The following is a 22,796-nucleotide window of genomic DNA, read 5'->3' on the forward strand; positions in this document are numbered from 1 at the left end:
TTGGGTTTTAGCAGAGTGATTGGATAAATACAGCAAACTGGCTGGGAGATTAAAGGAGTGCGTGGGTGGTGACATGGAGATGTCTATACTGCATCAGTAATGCTCAGGGGATTGTAGTAGTGCATGAATTGGTTCCTGGGTCATTGCATGAGCACATGAGTAGTGACTGGATGATTGCAGTACTGCAAGGAGAGTGCAACATGAATTTATAAGTGCTTAGGTGTTGGTGGAGTGATTGGATAAGTACATGGAAATGGCTGGGAGATTGTAGGAGTGCATTAGTAGTGACAAGTAAATGGCTGGACTGCATCGGTAGTGCTATTTGGATTATAGAAGTGCATGTGTTAGTTCCTGGGCCATTGCATAAGTTCAAGGGTAGTGACTGGATGATTAGAGTACCGCAAGGAGAGTGCATGGTGAATTTATAATTGCTTGTGTTTTGGTGCAGTGATTAGATAAGGACTTGGAACTGGCTTGGTGAAGGGAGGAGTGCATGGGTAGTGACAAGGAGATGGCTGAACTGCATCAGTAGTGCTCAGAGGAATGTAGCAGTGCATGTGTCAGTGACTGGGTGTTAGAAATGGGATCTCTGGTTGGCTAAGGCTTGCGCCAAAGCCAAACAGAGACCACCACTCTGGTCAGGGCAAGGGAGTTACACCCCAAAGATAACCCCTGCTCACCCCCTTGGTAGCTTGGCACGATCAGTCAGGCTTATGCCAGAGACAATGTGTAAAGCTTTGCGCAACACACACACACAGCAGCAACCCATTAGGCACACCACAAAAGGACTCCAAACACGGTTATATATTAATAGCCTTTGTATTATCATAAAACACATTAGATCATAATCACACAATCTAGAGAGTGCCAACTGGCACTGGGCAGTATTTACAGGGGATTATATACACCTGACAGGGCCAATTGGGCTACTGTCAGAACCATCACAAAGTGAAATTAGCAAATGTAAACATATAATAACTGTAGCACAAATTATATATGTAGAATACAAACAGTAATTACTGGCAAAACAATGACCTCAGCATTGTCACCTTAGGCATAAAAACACATCATCCTAAGCATAAAACACCTTATGCATCTCTTTAGGGCTAAACCATAATACGCCTACATCACATTGGGCATAAACCCATTATACACTGGGTCTCACCAGTATAACCACATTAGGCATCCACAATAACCCCCAGGCCAACTGACCTTTCACTGGGGCTCAAATGCCCCACTGTCCAAATAGTCAGGGCTGGGCTGCCAAATGTGGCAAACTCCAAAGGGTGCAAAGCTCAGGGCCTAAACCTTGTAGCTGCCACTAATTGCGGTACAGCTGTGAAGATAACTGTTGCCCTGGCACTTCCTGTGCCCATTGGGCCCCCTTCAAGGCTCTGCCCAACAACTCTGGCCACAAGTTGCAGCTGCCCACTGTCAGGCGGAGCAGCTGCGAGGATATGACTTGGGGACCAAGGTGCCACAGAAGACCCTAGAACAAAAATGAGCACAAACTCTACTGAACCCCCACCTTGGCTCCTAAATAACAAGTACCCCCTTGTTGCAGCTGCGAAGCCTAAGGTTTGCCCTCTGTGCTGAATCACAATGACACAACTCGGCATCAAGTACAAAGAAGCATTGGCAAAGCCAGGGCATCTGGCCATTATTGAATGAAAGAGCTTTGTGAGAGCTGCAAATTTCACCGGGAGGCTTCTGTACTGAAGCCACAAAGGCCACAACTCAGCATCAACTACCAACAAACATTGGCAAAGCCAGGTCATCTGGCGATTCTTTTTGAAAAGAAGCTACACTTTTTGTGATTCTGTATGTGTGGTCCTGCAGACTTGTTAGTTTGCCAGTTTGCCAATGCAAGAACGAGTTAAAGGTGGATGAATGCCTCAGCAAGGGCACATATAGAAATGAATCAGTAAGTTTCATGGATATAAGAATGATTGGAGGAGTGATCTTAAACTTAGATGAATGAGTGCTTTAATGAGTGAATGCATAAATAAACATGCAAGAATTATAACCTAATTCTAGTATAAAAATAGCTCAATACTTAAATACGTTCTTATGAAAGCCTGAATGAAAGAAAGACAAGTAGTTATTGTGCATACAAATCTTCTCCAAATGCAGCAGCCTTGTCATTTCAGAGGAACCGTGAATGAGTTTGGTTCATTCGCTTTTTACACGTGAACTGCTTCTCATCTGTTTTGCTTCCCCGGGAGGACGCTACCAGGGCAGGATCTGTGAACCGCAGGACTGTAAACAATCATTGGTAACAAAAACATTTGTTCCTTCAGCAACAATGCAAAACTCTTTCGGGCATATTACCAAGGGCCTTATCGCTACTTTAGCGGGAATTTTTCCCGCTAAAGCGGCGATAATTTTATCGCCCTATTTCCTAGCTGTCGCTAACACCAGTTAGCGACAGCTAGTAGGAGATAGCGATCATCTTGGGGCCCACTTTGCATGTCAGCGATATTTATCGCTAATGACATGCAAAGTGGGGTGCCAAGATGCTAGCAACTGTAAAGAGTCGCTAACATCGCTATCTCCTATTACCTACAATGGCGTACTTTTGGACATATTCACACTTAGCGCGAATATCTCCAAAAGCTAACGCCTGCCCAAAGCAGTTCTTAGCCATGTTATCCAATGGTAGGTGGATAACATGGCTAAGACCATTAGCTCGGTAATGCATGAATATCGCTGACCTTTCAGCGATATTCATGCATTTCAGCGGATTTTTATCGCTTTTGAGATAAACCTTGATAATAGCAAGGTTTATCTGCGATAAAAATCGTCGGAGCCCGGCGATAATTATATTGCCGCTAACCGTGTTAAGCGATGATAATCGCTTGATCTTGGTAATAGGCCTCTTTGTTCGTTAGAGGGAGCAACTATAAAATAAATGTACTTGATTTTTCACTTCTTCACGGCAAGTACATTTTTTTACTGAAAATAAACCAAGGAAATTATATTATTTCCCTACGAGAATTTATTATTCTAGTCAATAGATGCGCTTTAATTCCTGGAAGTCCCCGATTCTGACAAGGCACGCATTGCTATATTATATAGTTCATGCCACTGAAAGCTTCTAGGTGCTTGTTCCTTAACAGGATAAAGTGCTTCAGAGGGTGGGAGCATATCGTGTGGTCCGTGTTTCATTAATAGGGATGATGACGCTCAGCTGACTATGGGTGCTGAGCAATGAGATATGCGAATGAAGGAAGTGGTCTCAGCCCTGCTGTCTTTGCCATCAGACACCATCCCAATGCAGGCTGGGTAGCCCTGCCTTGGAGTGACTGCAGAGGGAATGGGACATAGTCTAATAAAAGTAGTGCTGTATTGGAATGGTGTCAGATCAAGGAACTAACAAGGAACTGAACAATGTGCAAATTTAAAATCTATTTTCATAATTTGCATTAGTGAATGAAACATGCTGTCAATTTATTGTCAATTACATTAATGTACAAATGTCACTTCGAACCATATTCTATTTTTGCATACAATTAAAAATGGAAAACATAGAAAACTTTTCATTTTAAGTTACTTAAATGCAGGTGCAGTGGTAATGCAGAGCTCAGCCTGACACTAACATGGCTGACAGTGCTCCCAGCCTGGCGCACAGAAAGCAGAGCTTGTACACATTGTTACCCTGTAGCGGCTTGAAGCACTCAGCTCCTTCTTCAGTGAAGCCACTCATCTGCTACTCACAGCACAAACTGCTATTGTCACCTCTATCATAATGAGAGCTATTTGTGTGCAGATGCGCACCTTGTGAATGGGCAAGTGCTGCCACTCATAGTGAAGTTGACCTATGAGTGAAAGGGGCCGGCCCGTTGCCCCATGCTTTATGCTGTGGTGGGAGGGATATACATATAAATGACACAACAACATACCAATGGATGTAGAGATCTTGTTGTATACACCTATAAATGAGGGTAAGTATGTTATATATGTAATTTTAGTAAAATCACACGTTAACATCAGAGTTAAAAGGAACGACGTTGCATCCCTGGCTCCATTTTACATGTGACACATCTTTACCTGCCACGGTTTCTGTTCCTTCATTGAGCTCCAAGCAGCACTTCCTGTTCCTACACTGGAGTCTGATGAATGCATGTTATGTAAGGCGTGTGCCAATACGTAGACAGCAGTATGAACAGTATGGATCAGACTATAGTTAATACTGCGATATTCAAACAACATTTGAAATGTCTTGTTTCCTGAGCAGTAAACATCAGTAGAACCGTCTGTGAAATTTATAATATTTCTATCCATTAAAAGACAGGCAAAATTTATCTCCCAGAGATGTTCCAGGGCTGTATCTTCTGGAAACTTCAATGGAGTGACATTATGGAGAAAATCTCTAAATCCCATTATTTCTCCTTTTTGGATTGAAAAGGTCAGACTTGCATTGAATGAATGTAAGGTGAATCCAAAGTTGACAAAATTAGAGATAGCCTCTGACAAAATCCAAATTTTAGGAGGCATTGTTCTCCATTCATAGTAGGAGAAATAGTGCATAGCGTTCACTGTACTGGAGTAGAGAATGACCACCTGTGCGGTGGAGGTCCTAACAGCGTCCATGACTGTCCGCAGGTTCAATGGGTCAGAGCTAGAAACATAAGCGGGAATCATATAAGAGAACTCGATGCAGCCTCCAACCTGACCAATCACATCCTTCAGTCCTCGCAGCGCTAGCTCTCCACTGTCATCATCCGTTGTCAGGACCCCCACCCAGGTCCATCCGAAATGTCTTAACAAATGAGCAATTCCAATATAGAAGATGAGATCATTTGGGACAGTCCGGTATAAGGATGGAAACCTCCCTCTGTCACTGAGTACAGGGTTCTGAGCCCCATAACTGATCTGCAAAGACACAAGGTAAGAAATGTGAGATGACATTTGGCAGCCCTCTGTGAATGAAAGGTGGAGGCTCAAACAAATGTTATCTTTAGTTAGAGATTATTGTAGTTGTTAAAAAAGAACATAAGGATAAACTGGGCTGAAGCCATGTATCATATCAGAATTTGCTAGATAATTTACAGCCTCATTCGGTACCGGATTTATGAAGGTAACTTTCACTTTTAAGTAAGTTTACACCTTTGGGTGACTGAATCTATGCATAAAGCCGAACACACACTCAACCCCATTTTCACCTCCAGCAACAGAATAAAATTCAGTCAAACCACAGAACTCACCAGAGCTGACCACACCATTGTACACTTCACCATCACCGGCACCCAACACACCATCACCAGGCACTAGATATCCCCCCACCGCAGCTGGAGCAGGGTCAACAAAACTCAGTTGTCATGTGCCCTAACCACCTGTCAACCCAAGGCCTCAACAGACCTTTGCAGGATGTCCAGAACTTGACCACCTAGAACCTCGACAGCAATGAGAAAGTCACCACTCTGAAACCTACTAAATCCAACACGTCCTCCAAACAGGCCAGCTGTAGACGTGAGAAGTTGGCCTGGTATATGCTGTCCACTAATTAAAATGAACACCTTGTACCAGTCCCAACAACCCATATTGATGATTAGGTCAAAGACAACCTTTAAAGAAACCTATCCTAGTGGTAGCTGTGGAAAGACGCCTTTAGGCTAAGTCTCGAAGGAATGTAAATCAGCTTGTTTTACCAGTTTATAATCTCTTGAATGACCAAACGAAAGGAGAACCACACCGGGGTTATTATAAAAACATGTATTTATTACTAAACACTCTCTACTAATCTCTTTATGAGATTAGAGCACAAGATACACAATATTCAATTACTAAATTAACAGTAAACAGCACAATACACAGTGGGCTCCACAGGGAGACCAAACAGTATACTAAGAAAGTGGTATAACAACCTTGAATTGACTAGACACAGTGTCTAGAGCATGTAGAAATGCTGGGACCCCAAGGAATCACTCAGGGTACTGACACAGGGGACCCACGGGAGACGTGTGCAGTGTGAGAACACAGCCGCAAGCTCCGTTCAGCTCTATGGGAAAGTCGCGTTTGGAATTTTAAAGTTTAAGGACACTTAGGAGAGGACTTTGAAAAAACCCTTTCTAACTTAGAAGGTTCTAAGGCCAGCACCCATGTGAGCTCTGGAGTACTAGTGTTACCTAACCCAGGGAAGCCGGATGCTTAGGTGTCAAATGGTGTTGGGAATCTTCATTATTTTCAATGGTGTGATCCTTAAAAGTACTGCTGCCATGAAGAGGAAAAGTGTCCGGGTGGATCAAAGCCTGGATGGAAGAAGTGAAGAACCCAAAAGCATAGGGGACAAAGTCTATGTCACTTAAGGGTTTTCAGGAGCTCGGTAGATGAATTCTCACCAATGTCGGGTGCTTTAGGTGAGAAGTGGTGAAGCTTGACTCTGCAGCCATGGAGACCAGGAGACGTTGAGGATGACCAAAGACTGCAGGCGAGCTGTCCCTTGAAGGATGTTGGATGAGAGGGGTCAGTGTCTGAATTGAACACCAACAAGCCTTTGCAACTGCAATCCATGCGATTAGAGGACAGCTGCTTCGTAGAAGACCAGCAAGGTCCTGGTGACTCCCCAAGAAATGGAGAGTCAGGGCACATTTGGAGCAACCAGGAAACCTCAGTGAAAGTTAAAGTTGCCTTCACAGGGACCCAGAGGCCAACGGACCAGGTATGGAAAAGGGATCTCAAGAGGAATCAGAAAATACTGGCACATGGAACACTCATGGAGTGTAGGCTGGTAATCTTCGGTGGAATCACTGCTCAGGGTCTGGACTACAAGTAGGCCAAAGCACAGCTTTAGGGGTCACAGGAACAACCCAAGAGAATAGATTCTGAAGGCTGCAGAGGGGCTCTGCTCATGCATGGGCACCCTCTCACATAAAACCTAGCACCCTGCCTTCAGGATTGATAAGGCCTGCCATAGGGGTGACTCATAGGTTTATATGTGCAGTGATAAGGTAGATATAGTGAACTTATAGCTAAGTAAGGGGTGCATGCACCACCTTACACAGGCCGCAAAAGCACCTATGTTTTACAAAAAAACAAAGCACAAAGGCTGCAATAGTACCTATGCCCTGGGTACATAGTATACCATATACTAAGGACTTATAAGGGGGCCCCAGAATCCAATCTGGAGTGTACCTGAATGTACATGCAGATATACTGGGGTCCTGATTACCAGGATCACAGTCAAACTAAGTCAAAAACCAGCAAAACACCGGGAAAAAAGTGAAGGTAACCATGCAGTCAGATTCCAGCTTCCTACAGTACACTCCAGAACTCAGGAGCACCAAGAACAACTATCACCAACTTGAGAAACAATGGCGTACAACCAAGAACACAGCAGGCTAACAAAATAGCAAACAGCCCTCAAAACCAATCGCAACACTTCAAAGAAGTCAAGAAAGCAGTCATGACCATATGCATTGCTCTGCGGCCAACCAATCAAAGGTGCTCTTAGTCAAAGTATTCTCAAACACCACTGCTACAGAGAATACTATCCACCCCGCCGAAGAACTCAGAGACACCCCTCTCACTACTCCACAGCAAGATCAGCAACATCTACAACGACTTCAGATGCCATACTCAACCCCCAATGACCTCTACAAACCAGTGATAATTCACCAAAGCATTACCACATGGTCTCCGCTCACCACCCTGACCACCTCAGTCATCATGTCTTCCATCTACTCCAGGGTGGCTATGGACCCCTGCCCCATCCCCTCTACAACCTCGCTACAAACCTGGTCAGTACACAACTCACCAGCATCCTCAACACCTGCATCTCCACAGCAACCTTCCTGGGCAAATGGAAACACTCAGACGTCAGACCCCTCCTAAAGAAAACCTCCACTGACCTCAGCAGCTCACTGAATTCCTGGAACAAAACCACCGACTGGACAAATCACAATCAGGATTCTGTGCCAAGCACTGCACTGAGACTGCACTGATTGCTGTCACAGCTGACATCAGACCCCTTCTTGACCGCGATGAAACTGCGACACTGATCCTTCAAGACCTCTTCATGGTGTTCAACAACATCTCCCACTACACCATCACCAACATACTCTACAACATAGGCATACAACAAGACACCCTCAAGTAGATTGTCTCCTTCCTTACAGGATGCACACAGAGCATCTGACTGCCTCAATTCACCTCCGCACCCAAAGATATCACATGTTGCTTACTACAAGGATCATCCTTCAGCTCAACCCTATTCATTATCTACATGACACCCCCATAGATGTCGTCAGATCCCACGGACTCAACATAATCTCTCAGATAGTTGATACTCAGCTGTTCCTCTCGCTCACCTAGGACCAAGCCAATGGCAAAATCAACTTCTGCAATGCCATGACCAATGTTAACTGCCTCCAACTCAACTCTTACAAAACTGACGTTCTGATCTCCTGGAAAAGCACATCCACTCTGGACCACAGCTAGTAGCCTACAGAACTCGGATCTACGCCAACACTGACAGACCATGCACGCAACCTCAGCATCACCCTCAACAACCAACTGATCATTAAACGACAAGTCAATGCATTCCACACACTCTGAATGGTCCACAGAATCTTCAGGTGGATCCCAACCAACACCAGAAAGACCATCATGCAGGCCTTTGTCACCAGTTGCCTTGACTACTGTAACACCCTCTATACCAGCATTTCTACCCAGCTCCTCAGAAAACTCCAGACCATACAGAACACTGCAGTCATACTCAACCGGGACCTCCCTAAATGTACCCACATCACCGCCCATGAGTGACCTCCACTAGCTCCGCAACCAGAAGAGATATCATTTTAAGATCCTCACACATGCATACAAAATCCTCCACGAAATAGGACCTGCCTACATCAACCACCGACTGAATTTCCACTAACCCTCTAGATACCTGAGCACCCCTTCCCTCACCCTGGCACACACTGCCTGCATGTATCACAGCAAGAGCTGTGGCTGCTTCTTCTCCTTCATCAGTGCCAAGACCTGGAACAACCTTCCCTTCCAGCTACGGACAGCGGAAAGAGACTCAAAACATACCTCTTCGACGGAAACTCAGTACCAATATACCTCTAAGAGTGACAGTTTAGCACTTAACAAATGCTGTTGTATTGAATTATTGATTAGTTGGTTGTCACTCTTTGCTGTATTCTAATTGGGCAGTGCTTGCCAGGTGTCACATTCTTTTCTTTCTGTGCCTCATGGACGAAGCACAGATTAATTTAGTTTGATTAGACCTCTGCTGTCTATCTACTGCTTGCACCGTGATTCAGTTATTATATATTTTATAACCAACCGTCTGTTATGCTTTTATCCCATCTTCATCCATTTTGCTTTTACCATACCTCCCTCCCATACCTGTCCCTGTATCTTCAGACTTCACGAGCCGCATCCCTATTTTCTTCGAACTGTCCCTATTTCATCCCCCCACCCACCTCCATTTAATCTCCTCCATCAGAACAGATGTAAGGAAAAAAATATTATATGACGCAGCAGCTTTATAACGCTTTGTTGCGCAGTCACAATTGAATTCACAAAAAAATTTGGAAAAATAACATTAGCACCGACTAACACCCTGAAAAACAACATTGTACCACTCGATCAGTACAAATGTCTACTGAACATTTGTCCAAAACGTTGCACTTTTAAGTTGAAATAAGAAATCAGGCATAGAATGTAATACATTAACCCCTTGGGCGCGACCACGATTCTGCGCCTGTGCGGCCGTTTTGAAGAGTGGGCGGGTTCATGACGGCCCCCACCCATCATCAGCATGACGGCTGGGGGCCATCATCAGCATGGAAGGGGTTAAAGCACATACAGATGCCTGAGAGGCTGTGACGAAGGGTGCTTAGTCAAAATATCCATGTTGAAATATCGACCTACACTAATATCGAGTTTTTTATATCGTAGGGAAAGAATATCGAAGTCAAGAATATCATTGATGAGAATATTGACCTTAAAGTAAGTAATATCGTTTTTTTTTATATCGAAGTAAGTAATATCGATGTAAGTAATATTGTTTGCAAAGATATTGTTGTAAATAATATCGATATTTGTATTAGTGTTATGGATGTTATTATGTTTTTATATGTATGTTTACCTTTTTTTATGTATTTTTATTATTTTTAAATATATATATTACATGTTTAGAAATTAGTATTTTTTTTTAAAGTCAATTTTGCATTTTGGTATTAGAACGGGTTGTGTGTTTAAAGGGGAATAGGTGGGAAGTAATTTAATTATAACTAATGTATTAATATGTTTGTATTTATTGTTATTGAATATTAATGTATTGTTAATGAATAATTAATAGGTAAATGTGTTTTAATAATTGGTTAATTCTCAATTATATTATTATAATTAATTTATTATTAGTTTTCATTTATTGTTCTTGTTAATTAATGTATTGTTAATTAATTAATAATTGACAATTAATTTGTATACATGTATCAATTGATCATTAAATCAACTGTGCTAGTTTTTATGTGGAGTAGGGTGGGAAGTAATGTAATTGTAATGAATGAGCTAATATGTTTATTTTTATTGTTATTGATTAATAATGTATTGTTAAATATTTAAATATTTATTAATTTGTAAATACTTTTTATTAATTAGTTGATTTATAGTCCAATTACTTATACTTAATGTATTATTAAATGTTAATGATTGTTCTTGTTAATTAATGTATTGTTACTTAATTATTAATTGGTAATTAATTGTTATTAATTGATTAACTGAAAATTAAATTAAATATGTGATTTTTTATGTGTAGCGACTTGAGTGTTTATAGGGGAGTAGGGTGGGAAATAATTTTATTATAATAAATTAATTAATATATCTTTTATTTATTGTTATTAGATATTAACTTATTGCTAAAAAATTTATAATGCATATTAATTTTTATTGATTGATTAATTGATAATTACATTCATTGTGTTATTTTGTATGTGTAGTCTGTTGTGTGTTTATGTGGGATAGGGTGGGAAGTAATTTAATGTTATTTAAGTAAATATCAATTTAATTTTATTGGTATATATAAATAATGTTTTTGTTAATTATTTATTAATATGTTATTTATTTTAAAATAATTATTTAATTGATATGTATGTTAACTTAACCCCTACGCTATTCTTCATTTTCCACACTGTTACACGTACTGGAGTTGGAATACTCCTTTTTACCCCTACGCTGTCCAACACTTTCCCTTCTGTTGCACTCCCTTGAGTGGGAATACTAATTTTTACCTCTACGCTATCCAACACTTTCTCTACTGTTGCACTCGTTGGAATGGGAATAGTAATTTTAATCCCTGTACTCTCCAACACTTTTCCTACTGTTGCACTCACTGGAGTGAGAATAGTAATTTTAACCCCTAGGCTATCCAACATTTTCCCTACTGTAGCATTCCCTGGAGTGGTAATAGTAATTATTACATCCACCCTATCCAACACTTTCTCTACTGTTGCACTCCCTGGAGTGGGAATAGTAATTTTTACTCCTACGCTATCCAACTCTTTCCCTACTGTTGCACTCACTGGAGTGGGAATAGTAATTTTTACCCCTACACTATCCAACACTTTCCCTACTGTTGAACTCACTGAAGTGGGAATAGTCACTTTTACCTCTACACTATCCAACACTTTCCCTACTGTTGCACTAATTGGCGTGGGAATAGTAATTTTTACCCCTACGCTATGCAACACTTTTCCTACTGTTCCAATCTGTGGAATGGGAATAGTAATTTTCAATCCTACGCAATACGACACTTTCCCTACTGTTGCACTCACCGGACTGGGAACAGTAATTTTAACTGCTATGCTATCCAACATTTTCCTTACTATTCTACTCCCTGGAGTGCGAATAGTAATTTTAATCTTGAAGCTATCCAACACTTTCCCTACTGTTGCGCATACTGGAGTTGGAATAGTTATTTTAACTGCTAGGCTATCCAACTCTTTCCTTACTGTTGCACTCCCTGGAGTGGGAATAGTAATTTTAATCCCTATGCTATCCAACACTTTCCCTACTGTTCTAATCCGTGGAGTGGGAATAGTAATTTTAACCACTACGCTATCCAACAGTTTCCCAACTGTTACACTCTCTGGAGTGTGAATTGTGATTTTTACCCCTACGCTATCCAACTCTTTCCCTACTGTTGCACTCTCTGGAGTGGGAATAGTAATATTTACCCCTACGCTATCCAACCCTTTCCCTATTCTTGCTCTCACTGGAGTGGGAATAGTCATTTTTACCGCTACGCTCTCCAACTCTTTCCCTACTGTTGGACTCCCAGGAATGGGAATAGTCATTTTTACCCCTACGTTATCCAACACTTTCCCTACTGTTGCACTCCCTGGAGTGGGAATAGTAATTTTTACCTCTACGCTATCCAACACTTTCCCTACTGTTGCACTGATTGGAGTGGGAATAGTAATTTTTACCCCTAGGATGACCCAGCGCAGACTCCCTGGGGGTGTCCGAGTTCAGAGAAGTGGGTGTATAGTTTGGTGGTAGTTTTATGGTGTATAGTTTAGTGGTAGTTTTATGGCAATGAATTTTGCTCTTGTGCTTAGTGATTCTAACTTTAACGGGCCTCATGGTCATGCCAACATACCTCTTGTCACAAGTGAAGGTCAGCATGTGGTGTTACAGTTAGTGTGTTTGATTAGCGTCCATGTAAGTGTGTCTGATAGAACTAATTGTTTGGTGTGTATGGTCTGTGGGCACACAGTACAAGAGCCGCAGTGACACTGTCCTGTCACGTGTGGGAGATACCACAGTTGCCTCTGGTTAAGGATGTTGCTCTTCTTGGGTCTAGTGTGCACCAACATATATTTCAAATTGTTGGGGCGTTTAAACGCAAACGTTGGTTTGGGTATTGACAGAGTACCCGTGGTCAGAATAGCCCAGTGGTTGTTCACTGCCTTCTTTATTAGATTGGATCTAGGTGTGTACGTTTTCACACAGGTCAAAATGTCAGTGGGGTCTTTCTCATGTACCTCTAGGAGGCTTTCACGATTATTGTTTCTTGCTCCTTTCATACAAGAGTGAACCTGTTTCTGACCTAGGAAGGCAATGTTCATGGAAGATATAGTGTGGGTGAATTTCAAGTGCTGATTTTTTGTGTTAATCCACTCGCAAAATTCAGCGCATCTCCGTATGTCACCCTGCCAAAAGATGAGGATGTCATCTGTGTACCTCTTCCACAGTCTCAGGTTAGCTCCGAATGGGTTATTTGCATGTTGAATGATCTCTTGTTAAAACGCCGCCATATACAAACATGCCACACATTGTGGCAAAGGTACTCCCCATCGAAGTACCCTGAGACTGGTGGAAGAGTTAGCTGTCAAACTCAAAAAAGTTTTCTGTTAAGGCCAGGGTGGCACATTGCTATTTTTGAATTGTTGAATAACCTTGTCAATGATACCAATTTCACGACTAGGAGCTTACTTTAACCTGAACCATGCCCACTTTCACTTTTAATGCCCTAGAGTCATGGCCTTAGCAACTACACGTTGTGCCTACAAGCCCACACCCGGCATATTTAGTTGTTCGTTTTTTCCTTTTAATAAACAGAGACACTACGTTGATTGTCCATATACTGCTCTGCTGTCTGATGAAGCAGCACTTGAATCCTTAAGAGGTGAGCTGATACATACTCACCATGATGTTCAATTACTCTAACTGGTTACACAGAGGTTTTTATATACTAAATACAAATGAAGGCACACTTGGAACGTGATATGCATGAAATTAAGTTGTTGTTATCACTTGTAGAGATTCAAAGAGGTTGTGTACGGTGAAATACACCCACTGGAATTAATTGAACCATGTACCACTATTTCCTTTTTTTTTTGTTATTCTTTTTGTTTGTACTCTAGGTTGGCTGCTTTTCGCCGGGGCAACGTCCTACCTAGAGAAGAAGTGGTATGTAGAAGACACCACACACTGTAGATAGTTTTCTTTTAGTCACTAGGTCCTGAGGAATCGCCAACTGATCCATTGGAGACATTTTGTAGGCGAGAAACATGTTGACCACTAAGGGGTGGAGCGTAATTTTTGTCAGATTAAAATAATATAGTCGCCCTCCTTCTTCTTTTTACTTTTTAATCAAGTTGTGACCTCTCCAGAATAAAAATAAATATAGAGGATTCCCTTACCTGTTTTAACCCACACAACACATCTACATCTTACCAGGCCCCTCACACCCATGGCACCTATACGGCAAGGAACAAAAGATCTCTGGTAAAGAGCCCCTTTATGGGTGCCTGTCGAGTATAGCAGCGCCGGCTCGACGAGGAGCAGACGCATATGATGAAGCATGACACCTAGCTTGCTGGGTGAGTGAGGGTCCTAGTTCCGAAAAGAGGTATTCCCCACCTCCACACCCCTCTTCTGCCTGCCATCTTAAATATGCACAGCGGGTTATCTGCAAACCTTTGGGAGCGGTCTATACAATATATATTCCACTTGTAAGGCCTGAAGGTACCTGGCAAAGTAGCCAACCACCTAATGATATAAGAGTGGTTATAGTAAATTATAGACCATTCTCGCAGCCTAAGCAATCAGTATGTTTTCAGGGTAATAAGTTCTCTCCCTTGCGGCATCTTTTGGAGGATCGGGACAGGAATACCAGACCTAGTTTCTCCTAGAACAAGGAGTCCTCTCAAAGCTGAGAATCATGAGTTGGAATATTCATGGTTTCAAACACTTGAGAAAAAGTGGGGAACTGAAAGAAAGTTTGAAAGCCTTCCTTCTGGTATTCCTTCAGGAGTCCTGCCTAGGAGAGGACCTGTCAGTAGAATGTTTTATGGCTCTGAATAGTAAAGTCCAGAACCGGGGTAAGGGGAGAGCACCTGTTGGTGTTCTAGCGTTAATGTCTACTAGGCTGATCAAGAGATCATTAGAAGGGTAAACATGACACTTCCTACTTATAAATGTCTATGTTCATGGAAAAGACCATCGGCAAATGAAATACTGGTTGGAATTATTTGAATCCCCCTTCCAGCATCTGGTAGCAAAATATCCGGAAGCAGTGATAATAATAGCAGAGGATGTTAATGCTTATCTCTTTCCCCCACAGCCGGACCTGCAGCTGGAGGAAGCTTTGGTTTGGTACAGCATTCCCCCAGCACAGTTTCCTCCCGGTACCATTTAAAAGGAGGCTAAAGTGTTGAGTCAAAGGTTGGCGAGCTATGGTCTGATTTATTTAAATGGACGATTTAAAAATGATTCGCAAGCAGCAGTAACTTTACGGCAGGGCCAGTCTTTTGGGCCCTATTTATTATATATTAACGTTTCATTGGCATTTTGACCTTTATAAGAGTTTTGAGGTGGTTGGCGCCAAGAGGAATGGCCACAGTTCCGGGAGGCTCCGCGGTAACGTAGTCACGACGGGAAGCTTTCAAGTGATCCCAATGAGTAAGGATCCTTCAAATGTGTCACTTTTCACGTCAGAACCTCTCTAGCTGGCATTGCTGTTCCTGGCGACACAGAGTCTTGCAGCTGTAGGCTTTTATTTGCTTCTGTGTCACAGCCTTCACAGCGCTGCAATCGTGGATGCCATTTTGCCGTGCCTATCGCCTCAGAGACGCCTCAGAAACGCTGCAAACACACTATAAACAGCTACCTGGTACCTTCAATTGCGAATGCCTGCATTTTTTCAAGAGGTTTTCCCTCATGATATTTACCTTTCAGGAAGGTATGGGCAAAATATCTCCAAGCTCTCTCCTACCGATTTTTTTTTTTTTTATACACCTTCTGAGGTGCTTTTTCCTCATCTCTGTTGAAAACATGTATGTTTGAACAAACTGTGATCTTGCCTGAATTTTACCAATGCTTACATGCTACAAGAAGGTGATGAAAACTCTTTTTGGCGCTATATGACTTTGAGGCAAATATTGAATTCCAGTTTGGTTATTTCGCGGTTAAGCGCTATTACCAATGTAGGTCTGTGACGAACATTTTTCTTTTGAACTCTTTCATGCTCTGAACTGAACACTTATCTTCACAAAATTAGTTTTCTTCTCATTTTGTGTATGAAGATGACTTATTACGCCTACTGCACTTGGCTAACCTGTATATTTCATCCTTTTTGATGGCGTCAACAAGACAAAATAAGAGCTCCAATCCACAAGTTAAGACAGCCAGTCATTCTTTAGAGGATACTAATCCCTTCAGCGTATTACAAGCACTATGGAGGACGCGAATACTGACTCTCCCTCAATGAAAAATTCCTCCCCTCAATCCTCTCGCTCAAATACAAAAAATACTTCTAAACTACCGTCTGCGTCTACCTGTAACACTGGGAAGCGAATTAAAATGAACCAAGCTTCTCCAATTAACTCATCCTCTTCCATCTCTATGGAACTTCTTCTGGATAAAATTCGTTCTCTTAAGCCTTTCATGGTGGAGATTCGCTCCCTCAAGCCTTACATGGCGGACACAAATGCTCGACTTCAAAACCTCGAAGTCAATTGGTCACACACTGAACAAAAAGTAGATCAGCTTGAGAAAGCGGTTTCCTCAGTCCAGATGCTCACGGATCAAGTTCCAGGAATTCACAAGGAAATACAAAATCTCAGACAACAGGTGGAAAATGTGGAAAATTGAAATAGACACAATAATCTACGCATTTATGGTCTGGCTGTGGGTCGTGAGGGGTCAAATCCCATCTCCTGCTTTCAGAACTTTTTGCCTCCACTTCTGGGTTTACCGATTTCCCCACCTTTAAATATCCAACGTGCTCATCGCTTAGGTCCTCCTTCTGGTATCTCTTTGCCATCATCTTCTACAGTTAAACTCAGAGGTGTTATTCTATATTTTTTGGAATATACTGATTTACTTAAAGTTCTCCAGGCTGCCAAAAAAAAGGAAAGAAAAAAGGAAAGGTTACTTGGGAAGGTTCAAACGTCTTCTTTGCTCAAGATCATGCCAAAAGTACTGCAGACCGACGCAAAAAAATTCTGGAAATGAGACCTGCTCTACGCTCGTTAAATGCCCGCTATGGATTATTCCATCCATGTCTCTTTAAAGTGACTTATAACAACAAGACGACGTCTTACTAAGACCCGGTTATGTTTCAACGATTTCTGGACTCATGCACCATTGTTTCTATGGACATTTCTCGGCCATGAATTCTTTGTATGCGCTCCTCGCATGTTGAAATGATGACGCGTCTTGACGTCCTTTATTAATTTCTCTCCCCCTTGTATTTTGATTTTTGTATTTAACCCCTATTTTATGTAACCTTTTTTGTGCATTGTATCATCTTCATGATGTAATGTTCCTTTTGTTAACACCTTTTCTTTCACCTTCTTCCAGATGCAGCTCTGTGATCCTGTGGAAATATAAATTTTATAGTCAAGATGTGTTCCCTAGCGCGTACCCCACCGTCTCCATGTACGAGTTAAAGTGCATGTAACTTCCCTCCTGTACCAGCTATGAAGACGCAAATACATTTGCGTCCACCGTTAACATGTCCTCTTTCAGACCCACCATGAATGGGTTGAATGGTCCGTCCCTAAGTATGCTATGCCAACGTCTCTTTGTAGTGTACTTCTACGTTTTTCAGCTCTGGCTAAGTAGGCCCTGAATCTCTGCCACCGAGCCTCTTTTCTGGCTTCTGACTACGAGGGCCTCTGCCCAGGCTGCCTCTGTACCCGTGAACTCTGACTTACTTTCAGCGCGGCCCCTCGCGCTCAGCTCAGCCTGCTGCCTGCCAAGATCGACTATAACCTTCGAGTTATCTGTTTCCCTCCCCGAAAATACATTCCTGCCTGTTAGCTTCAGTAAACATCCTTCCTCAGCTGCAGAGCCAAAGGGCCGGCCTGTCTCTATGCAAGTAATTCAAGTAATTCATAGCCCTTGTTGCCATGCTTCCATGGAAGGCCCATGCCCCCACGCTTCTCATACAGACACTCAGGCGCTTATACACGCACTCACAGCAAGTATAGAATAGCTTCTGCCCTAGAGACCTTTCCGCCCAGATAGCTTAGTTCCTAAACATCAGATACCAGATATGATAGAAGTACAAGTTGATCTGACATGCCAGACTTCTGTCTCTTTCCGTCAGTGTAAATGTCAAGTCCCCTGCACCCTCCAGCTTCACGTCAATCACACGTCATGCAGCTGCGCGCGCATCCAAGTTTCCGATTTCTGCTGACATTGCAACATTCCTGTTAGTGCCACCCCTTTGGTGACACCTACCCGTGACGTTTCTAGCACACACCTCTAGTTCACGCCTCTTGATTACGCACTTGTACCACGTGTATACTGTTATCTTGTCTTCTCTCAGCTGTTACGCCTTCTATACTGTTTCCAATGGTGTAAATTAAGTATATAAACTATGTACTGTTAATAAAATGTAGCGCTCTATCCCTTCTGACACCCCTGTGGTGGTCAGAACATGATATCCTGGCCATGACCATTCCTTTTTAAGGAATAAAACCCCTAAGAACTCTAACACCACGGACTCTGTCTCTTTCTTCCGATCTGAGTTATTGTTGATTAAGTACTTACCTGTATAGAAATTAAGAGAGTAAATTAATTATTTACGTCATTTGGCGCCTGAATAGGGACCCCTCCCCCACCTCACGCGCCGGTTGGCGCATTGCAAGCTCTGTCCCCTGCCATCAGTTAGATGGACCATACGCGTACCGGCAGGATTTCCTGCATCTCCCTCTGACCCACGGAGGTGACGAAGACTGCGATCAGTGCCCAGACGAGGCGGTGAGGAGTGCGGAGGATCCCGACCAGAGCCTAGCCGAAAGAAACAAGGTCCGAGGTGTCAAGAGGCCCACCAGGTTTCCGAAGTTTTCCGAAGTTTCCCGAAGTTTTTCCGAAGTTTCGAGTCGAGTCCAGTCGAGTTTTCCGAGGCCTTCTGTTTCCGTGCTTCCCGGTGAGTACCATTGCTGGGACGTATCTAGACGGGTTTGGGTACACAAGTCCGGTCTGCACTGTTTTTAGGCAGTGTATCTGTACTGTTTAGCAGTATATCTAGTATTCCGAATTTCTGAATTTCTGCACTGTTACACCAGTGTATCTGTACTGTTTAGCAGTACATCCGGTATAGGAGGTATTCATCTATGTTTCAAATGTCTTTTCATGTGATTAATGTCGTGGTATGAATGTGACTGTTTTATGTGCATTATTGTGTTCTCTTGTATAACTAGTTATATTCAGAATTTAGTATCAAAGATCGCGCATTCAGTACTAAGTAGGCAAAATGCCGTTTTTCAACAAATTAAAGCAGATAGGAACTAGGAAAGGGATACTAGAGGAAGAAATTCCCATCCCCCCTAGGGACACTCCAGGTAACTTTATGTATAACAAGCATGGCATAGATGCCATATTGTATCTAGAATTATGGACCGATTATACAAAGCACCTAGACGAAAGACACCGATGGCCAGCTAATGGAACATGGGATGCCGAGTGCATCGTGAAGGTAGAAGAGGCATTACGGAAAAAGAAAGCCAGACAATCTCAGAAAGACGCCATAGAATTTTGGCGTAAGGAATCACATAAACGTGCTGAAAGAGCACTCCGTAGAGAAGACAGACTTAAAGAATCAGAGAAAGCACGGGAAAATGAACTAGTTACTGAAGGAATCCGAGTAAAAGCAGAACAAATAGATCGCATCCGAAGTAGCCAAGTAAACGGCATGTATCTTATGGCCGAGGGTACACCTGACGCCATTTCTGAAATACCGAAAAATCTGCCGCCACCACTGGGTCCAACTAAAGTAACTCATAGGGCCACTAAAGATATATTCCTGAATTCCTATCTAGAAGATGTAGCTCCAGCTTACACCAATCTGCGTGTTCGTGCCCTGCCTACTGACAGGGACGGGGGTGGCACCCCGCCCCCAGATCATGCTTCGCCAGTACCACGACAGACTTCCCCTGTTCCGCCAGCCCCGCCGCTTCCTGCACTTAAAACAGACCTACCGAAACCATGTCTACCAGATCCTACTAAAGGACAAATTCAAATACAGACTCCACGTAGAGATGATGCCCAAGCCTCCGCTTCAGGAGGTGCGACCGCGGGTCTTCAGACCCCGCCCTTAACGCACAGAATATCCCTAGGGGACATGCGGAGTCCCACTATGTACAAATCACCCCGTCTTGATGTACTCAAAGGACAACTTACAGTTTGCAGATATGATCCAGTACCCGGAAAAGAGGATAGAATGATGATGGCATCATTGCGGTTACGAGCCGCTACTGATTTTCTGTTAATGTTTTCAGGTATGAAAGAACACCTAGACAGAATCTACCGGTTTATACAGACTGGAAAAGATCCCGAAAGCATTAAAGATGCCTTGGAGCATCAGAAAGTTGACACTCAAGCATATATATTACGTTTTTTCATAAATTGTCTAATAAGAGAACGAGACAGGCCTGAGACAGATCGGGATGAAATAGAGGCACTCCACAAGTGGGGTCAAAATATATCGGAAGGTAAACATGATAGACAAAATTGCATAGCTAGTATGTACAAGAAAATAAGAAAGACAGTAATAGAGATACACGAGAAAGAGAAAGACAAAGCTTCCTCTGAGGAGGAAGACGAATCTGAAGAACCAGAAAAGACTACAGGTACCATAGCATATGTAGGTAAGGGAACCTACCTTAGGAAGGGCGTCCGTCCAGAAAGCAAGAGAGTTTTCTTCTCTGCCTTGACAAATCCGAATTCTGCTGAACATCAGTTCCAGGAAACTGATAAAAGGCTTCGAGATCGAGTTGGGTACCACGTACTCAACTCTATGGATGAACAAGAACTAGCCCGATCAGCTGTATCATGGGCCGAAAATGCAGACATATATAATGATGACACAGTGGCACAGACATTTCTGAACCTCTCCCCCGACGAACAGAAATTAGCAAGTGTATACATGATTCAGCACCTCCTCATCAAATACAGAAAACATTATTCTGATCCAGGTCCCTTACACGAAACACTAGAAGCACTACTCATGGATAGATGGAGAGGCTTAAGCACCAAATTAATTCAAATAATTCTAGAACAACGACACAGATATAATACTTTTGTAAGCTCTGAATATGTTCCCGCCCCGGCCCCAGAAAGGAAAATGTATCACATGCAATGCGGGGGTGGCATTGAAAGTCAGAACCCCTTACGAGAAGTGCACCCTGTTATGGGTGAGGATCGTGTCTTGAAACGCGTGTATGTACACACGCCTCTGACTAAATTAGAACTGTTAGAAATGAAGAAACTAGTCCCGTGTCACGATAAAGACCCTGCAGGTTTTCACAGAGAGCTTAAAGACATGTTACTGATGGGGGATTACACATATGATGACATTATGAAAATGTTAAAAGTACTATTACCCACGGGTATCTTCGAGAAATTAAAGGAGAAGGAATGGGAGGTGGGGGACACAAAGATTGCATGGGCAGAAATAGAGGACGAAGAAAAGAAACGGATCCCAGGGTTAGGCCTTGGGGACAAAACTAAAGCATTACCAGGTTTGATAGTACAGGTTCTGCCCAGATTATTGACAACTAGAAAGGAAGATTGGGACGCCATCTCGTCCTGTAAACAGAAGCATGATGAAGATACTAGTGACTTCTATTCAAGATTCGAGAAATGTTTTATTATCAATAGTGGCCTCAAACCAAGTAGCGAGTCGTACCCGCATCTTTTTGTATCAAAGTTAGTGGAGAATTCTCTACCGTTAGTTAAAAACCGTGTATACAAGGTCGAGAGTACATGGCAAGCAAACACGCCATCACAGATGTTACAGATGTTACAATACCATCAGAATAGAATTAGAGAAGAACAAGATCAGGAACAGAAACGTATGAAAGACACGAAGATGAAAATGTTAGTAGCTCAAACGGTCCCAGCCGACGGTCACAGAAAGGGTACGACCCAGACAGGTCACACCGCAGCTCCCGTTAAAGGGACATGCAATTATTGCAAACAGCCAGGCCATTATGTACATGAATGTCCAGTCCTGAAACATAACATAGCGACAGGTAAAACTAAAGAAAGACCGCATCCGCCTAGACAAGACCATGACCAGCATCAGTCTTCACAGAATACACAGAATACACAGCTTATGCATGCTTCTCCGACTCCAGCACAGACAGTAGCGATACCACAGCCACAGCCCATTGCCGCATCTCAGCAGGTTTCACAACAGATGTACCAGTATGCCCAGTCCGCTTATCCCGAATATTCCCGATATACATGAAACAGCCTAGAGAGGGAAGGTGGCTTGCCTCTTATTGAGATTCCTGTAGATCAAGAAGGTCCTTATGTACACAGTCAAGTATTGGGAAAAGACAGAAAGTTTTTAATTGACACAGGGGCAAGTCGCACTACGATCAGTCATGATGAAGTCCCAGGGGCACCCCTCTCAGGCTCACAGAATGTTTCCCTTGGTTTTTCAGGACAGCCTATTGTAAATGAGGTATCAGAACCAGTTCCCCTGGCTGTGGGTCCGTTATCACGTGTTACAGACTTGTTACTTACAAAATCATGTCCAGAAAATCTGTTAGGAATTAAAACATTGAAGGCTCTAGGAGCTATAATATGCTGTTCCCCGGAGGGAGTTAGACTCTTTCCACGGGATTTCAAGGGTCATTATGTTTTGCGAGAATTCGATGTCAGATTGAAAAATGTACCAGATTACTTGTGGGCAAAAGGCCCAACAGATGTAGGCTGTATGCACATTACACCATACCGTGTTACACTCAAGGCAGGTGTTGTATTACCCCGAATCAGACAATACAAGTTACCACCCGATGCTGTAGTGGCTTTACTGA

General features: G+C 42.7%; 1 protein-coding gene across 1 annotated transcript in view; it reads right to left on the bottom strand.

Annotated features, from left to right (window-relative positions):
• The window catches only part of LOC147725257 (vomeronasal type-2 receptor 26-like), a 206,459-nt gene that overhangs the window by 165,993 nt on the left and 17,670 nt on the right, over window positions 1–22,796 (bottom strand). The window contains exon 3 of the mRNA XM_086918224.1: window positions 4,051–4,875. Coding sequence (XP_086774350.1) covers window positions 4,051–4,875 — 825 coding nt within the window. The remainder of the gene's footprint in view (window positions 1–4,050; window positions 4,876–22,796) is intronic.

Source organism: Lissotriton vulgaris, chromosome 4_1 (assembly GCF_964263255.1).
Source record: "Lissotriton vulgaris chromosome 4_1, aLisVul1.2, whole genome shotgun sequence".
NCBI lineage: Eukaryota > Metazoa > Chordata > Amphibia > Caudata > Salamandridae > Lissotriton > Lissotriton vulgaris.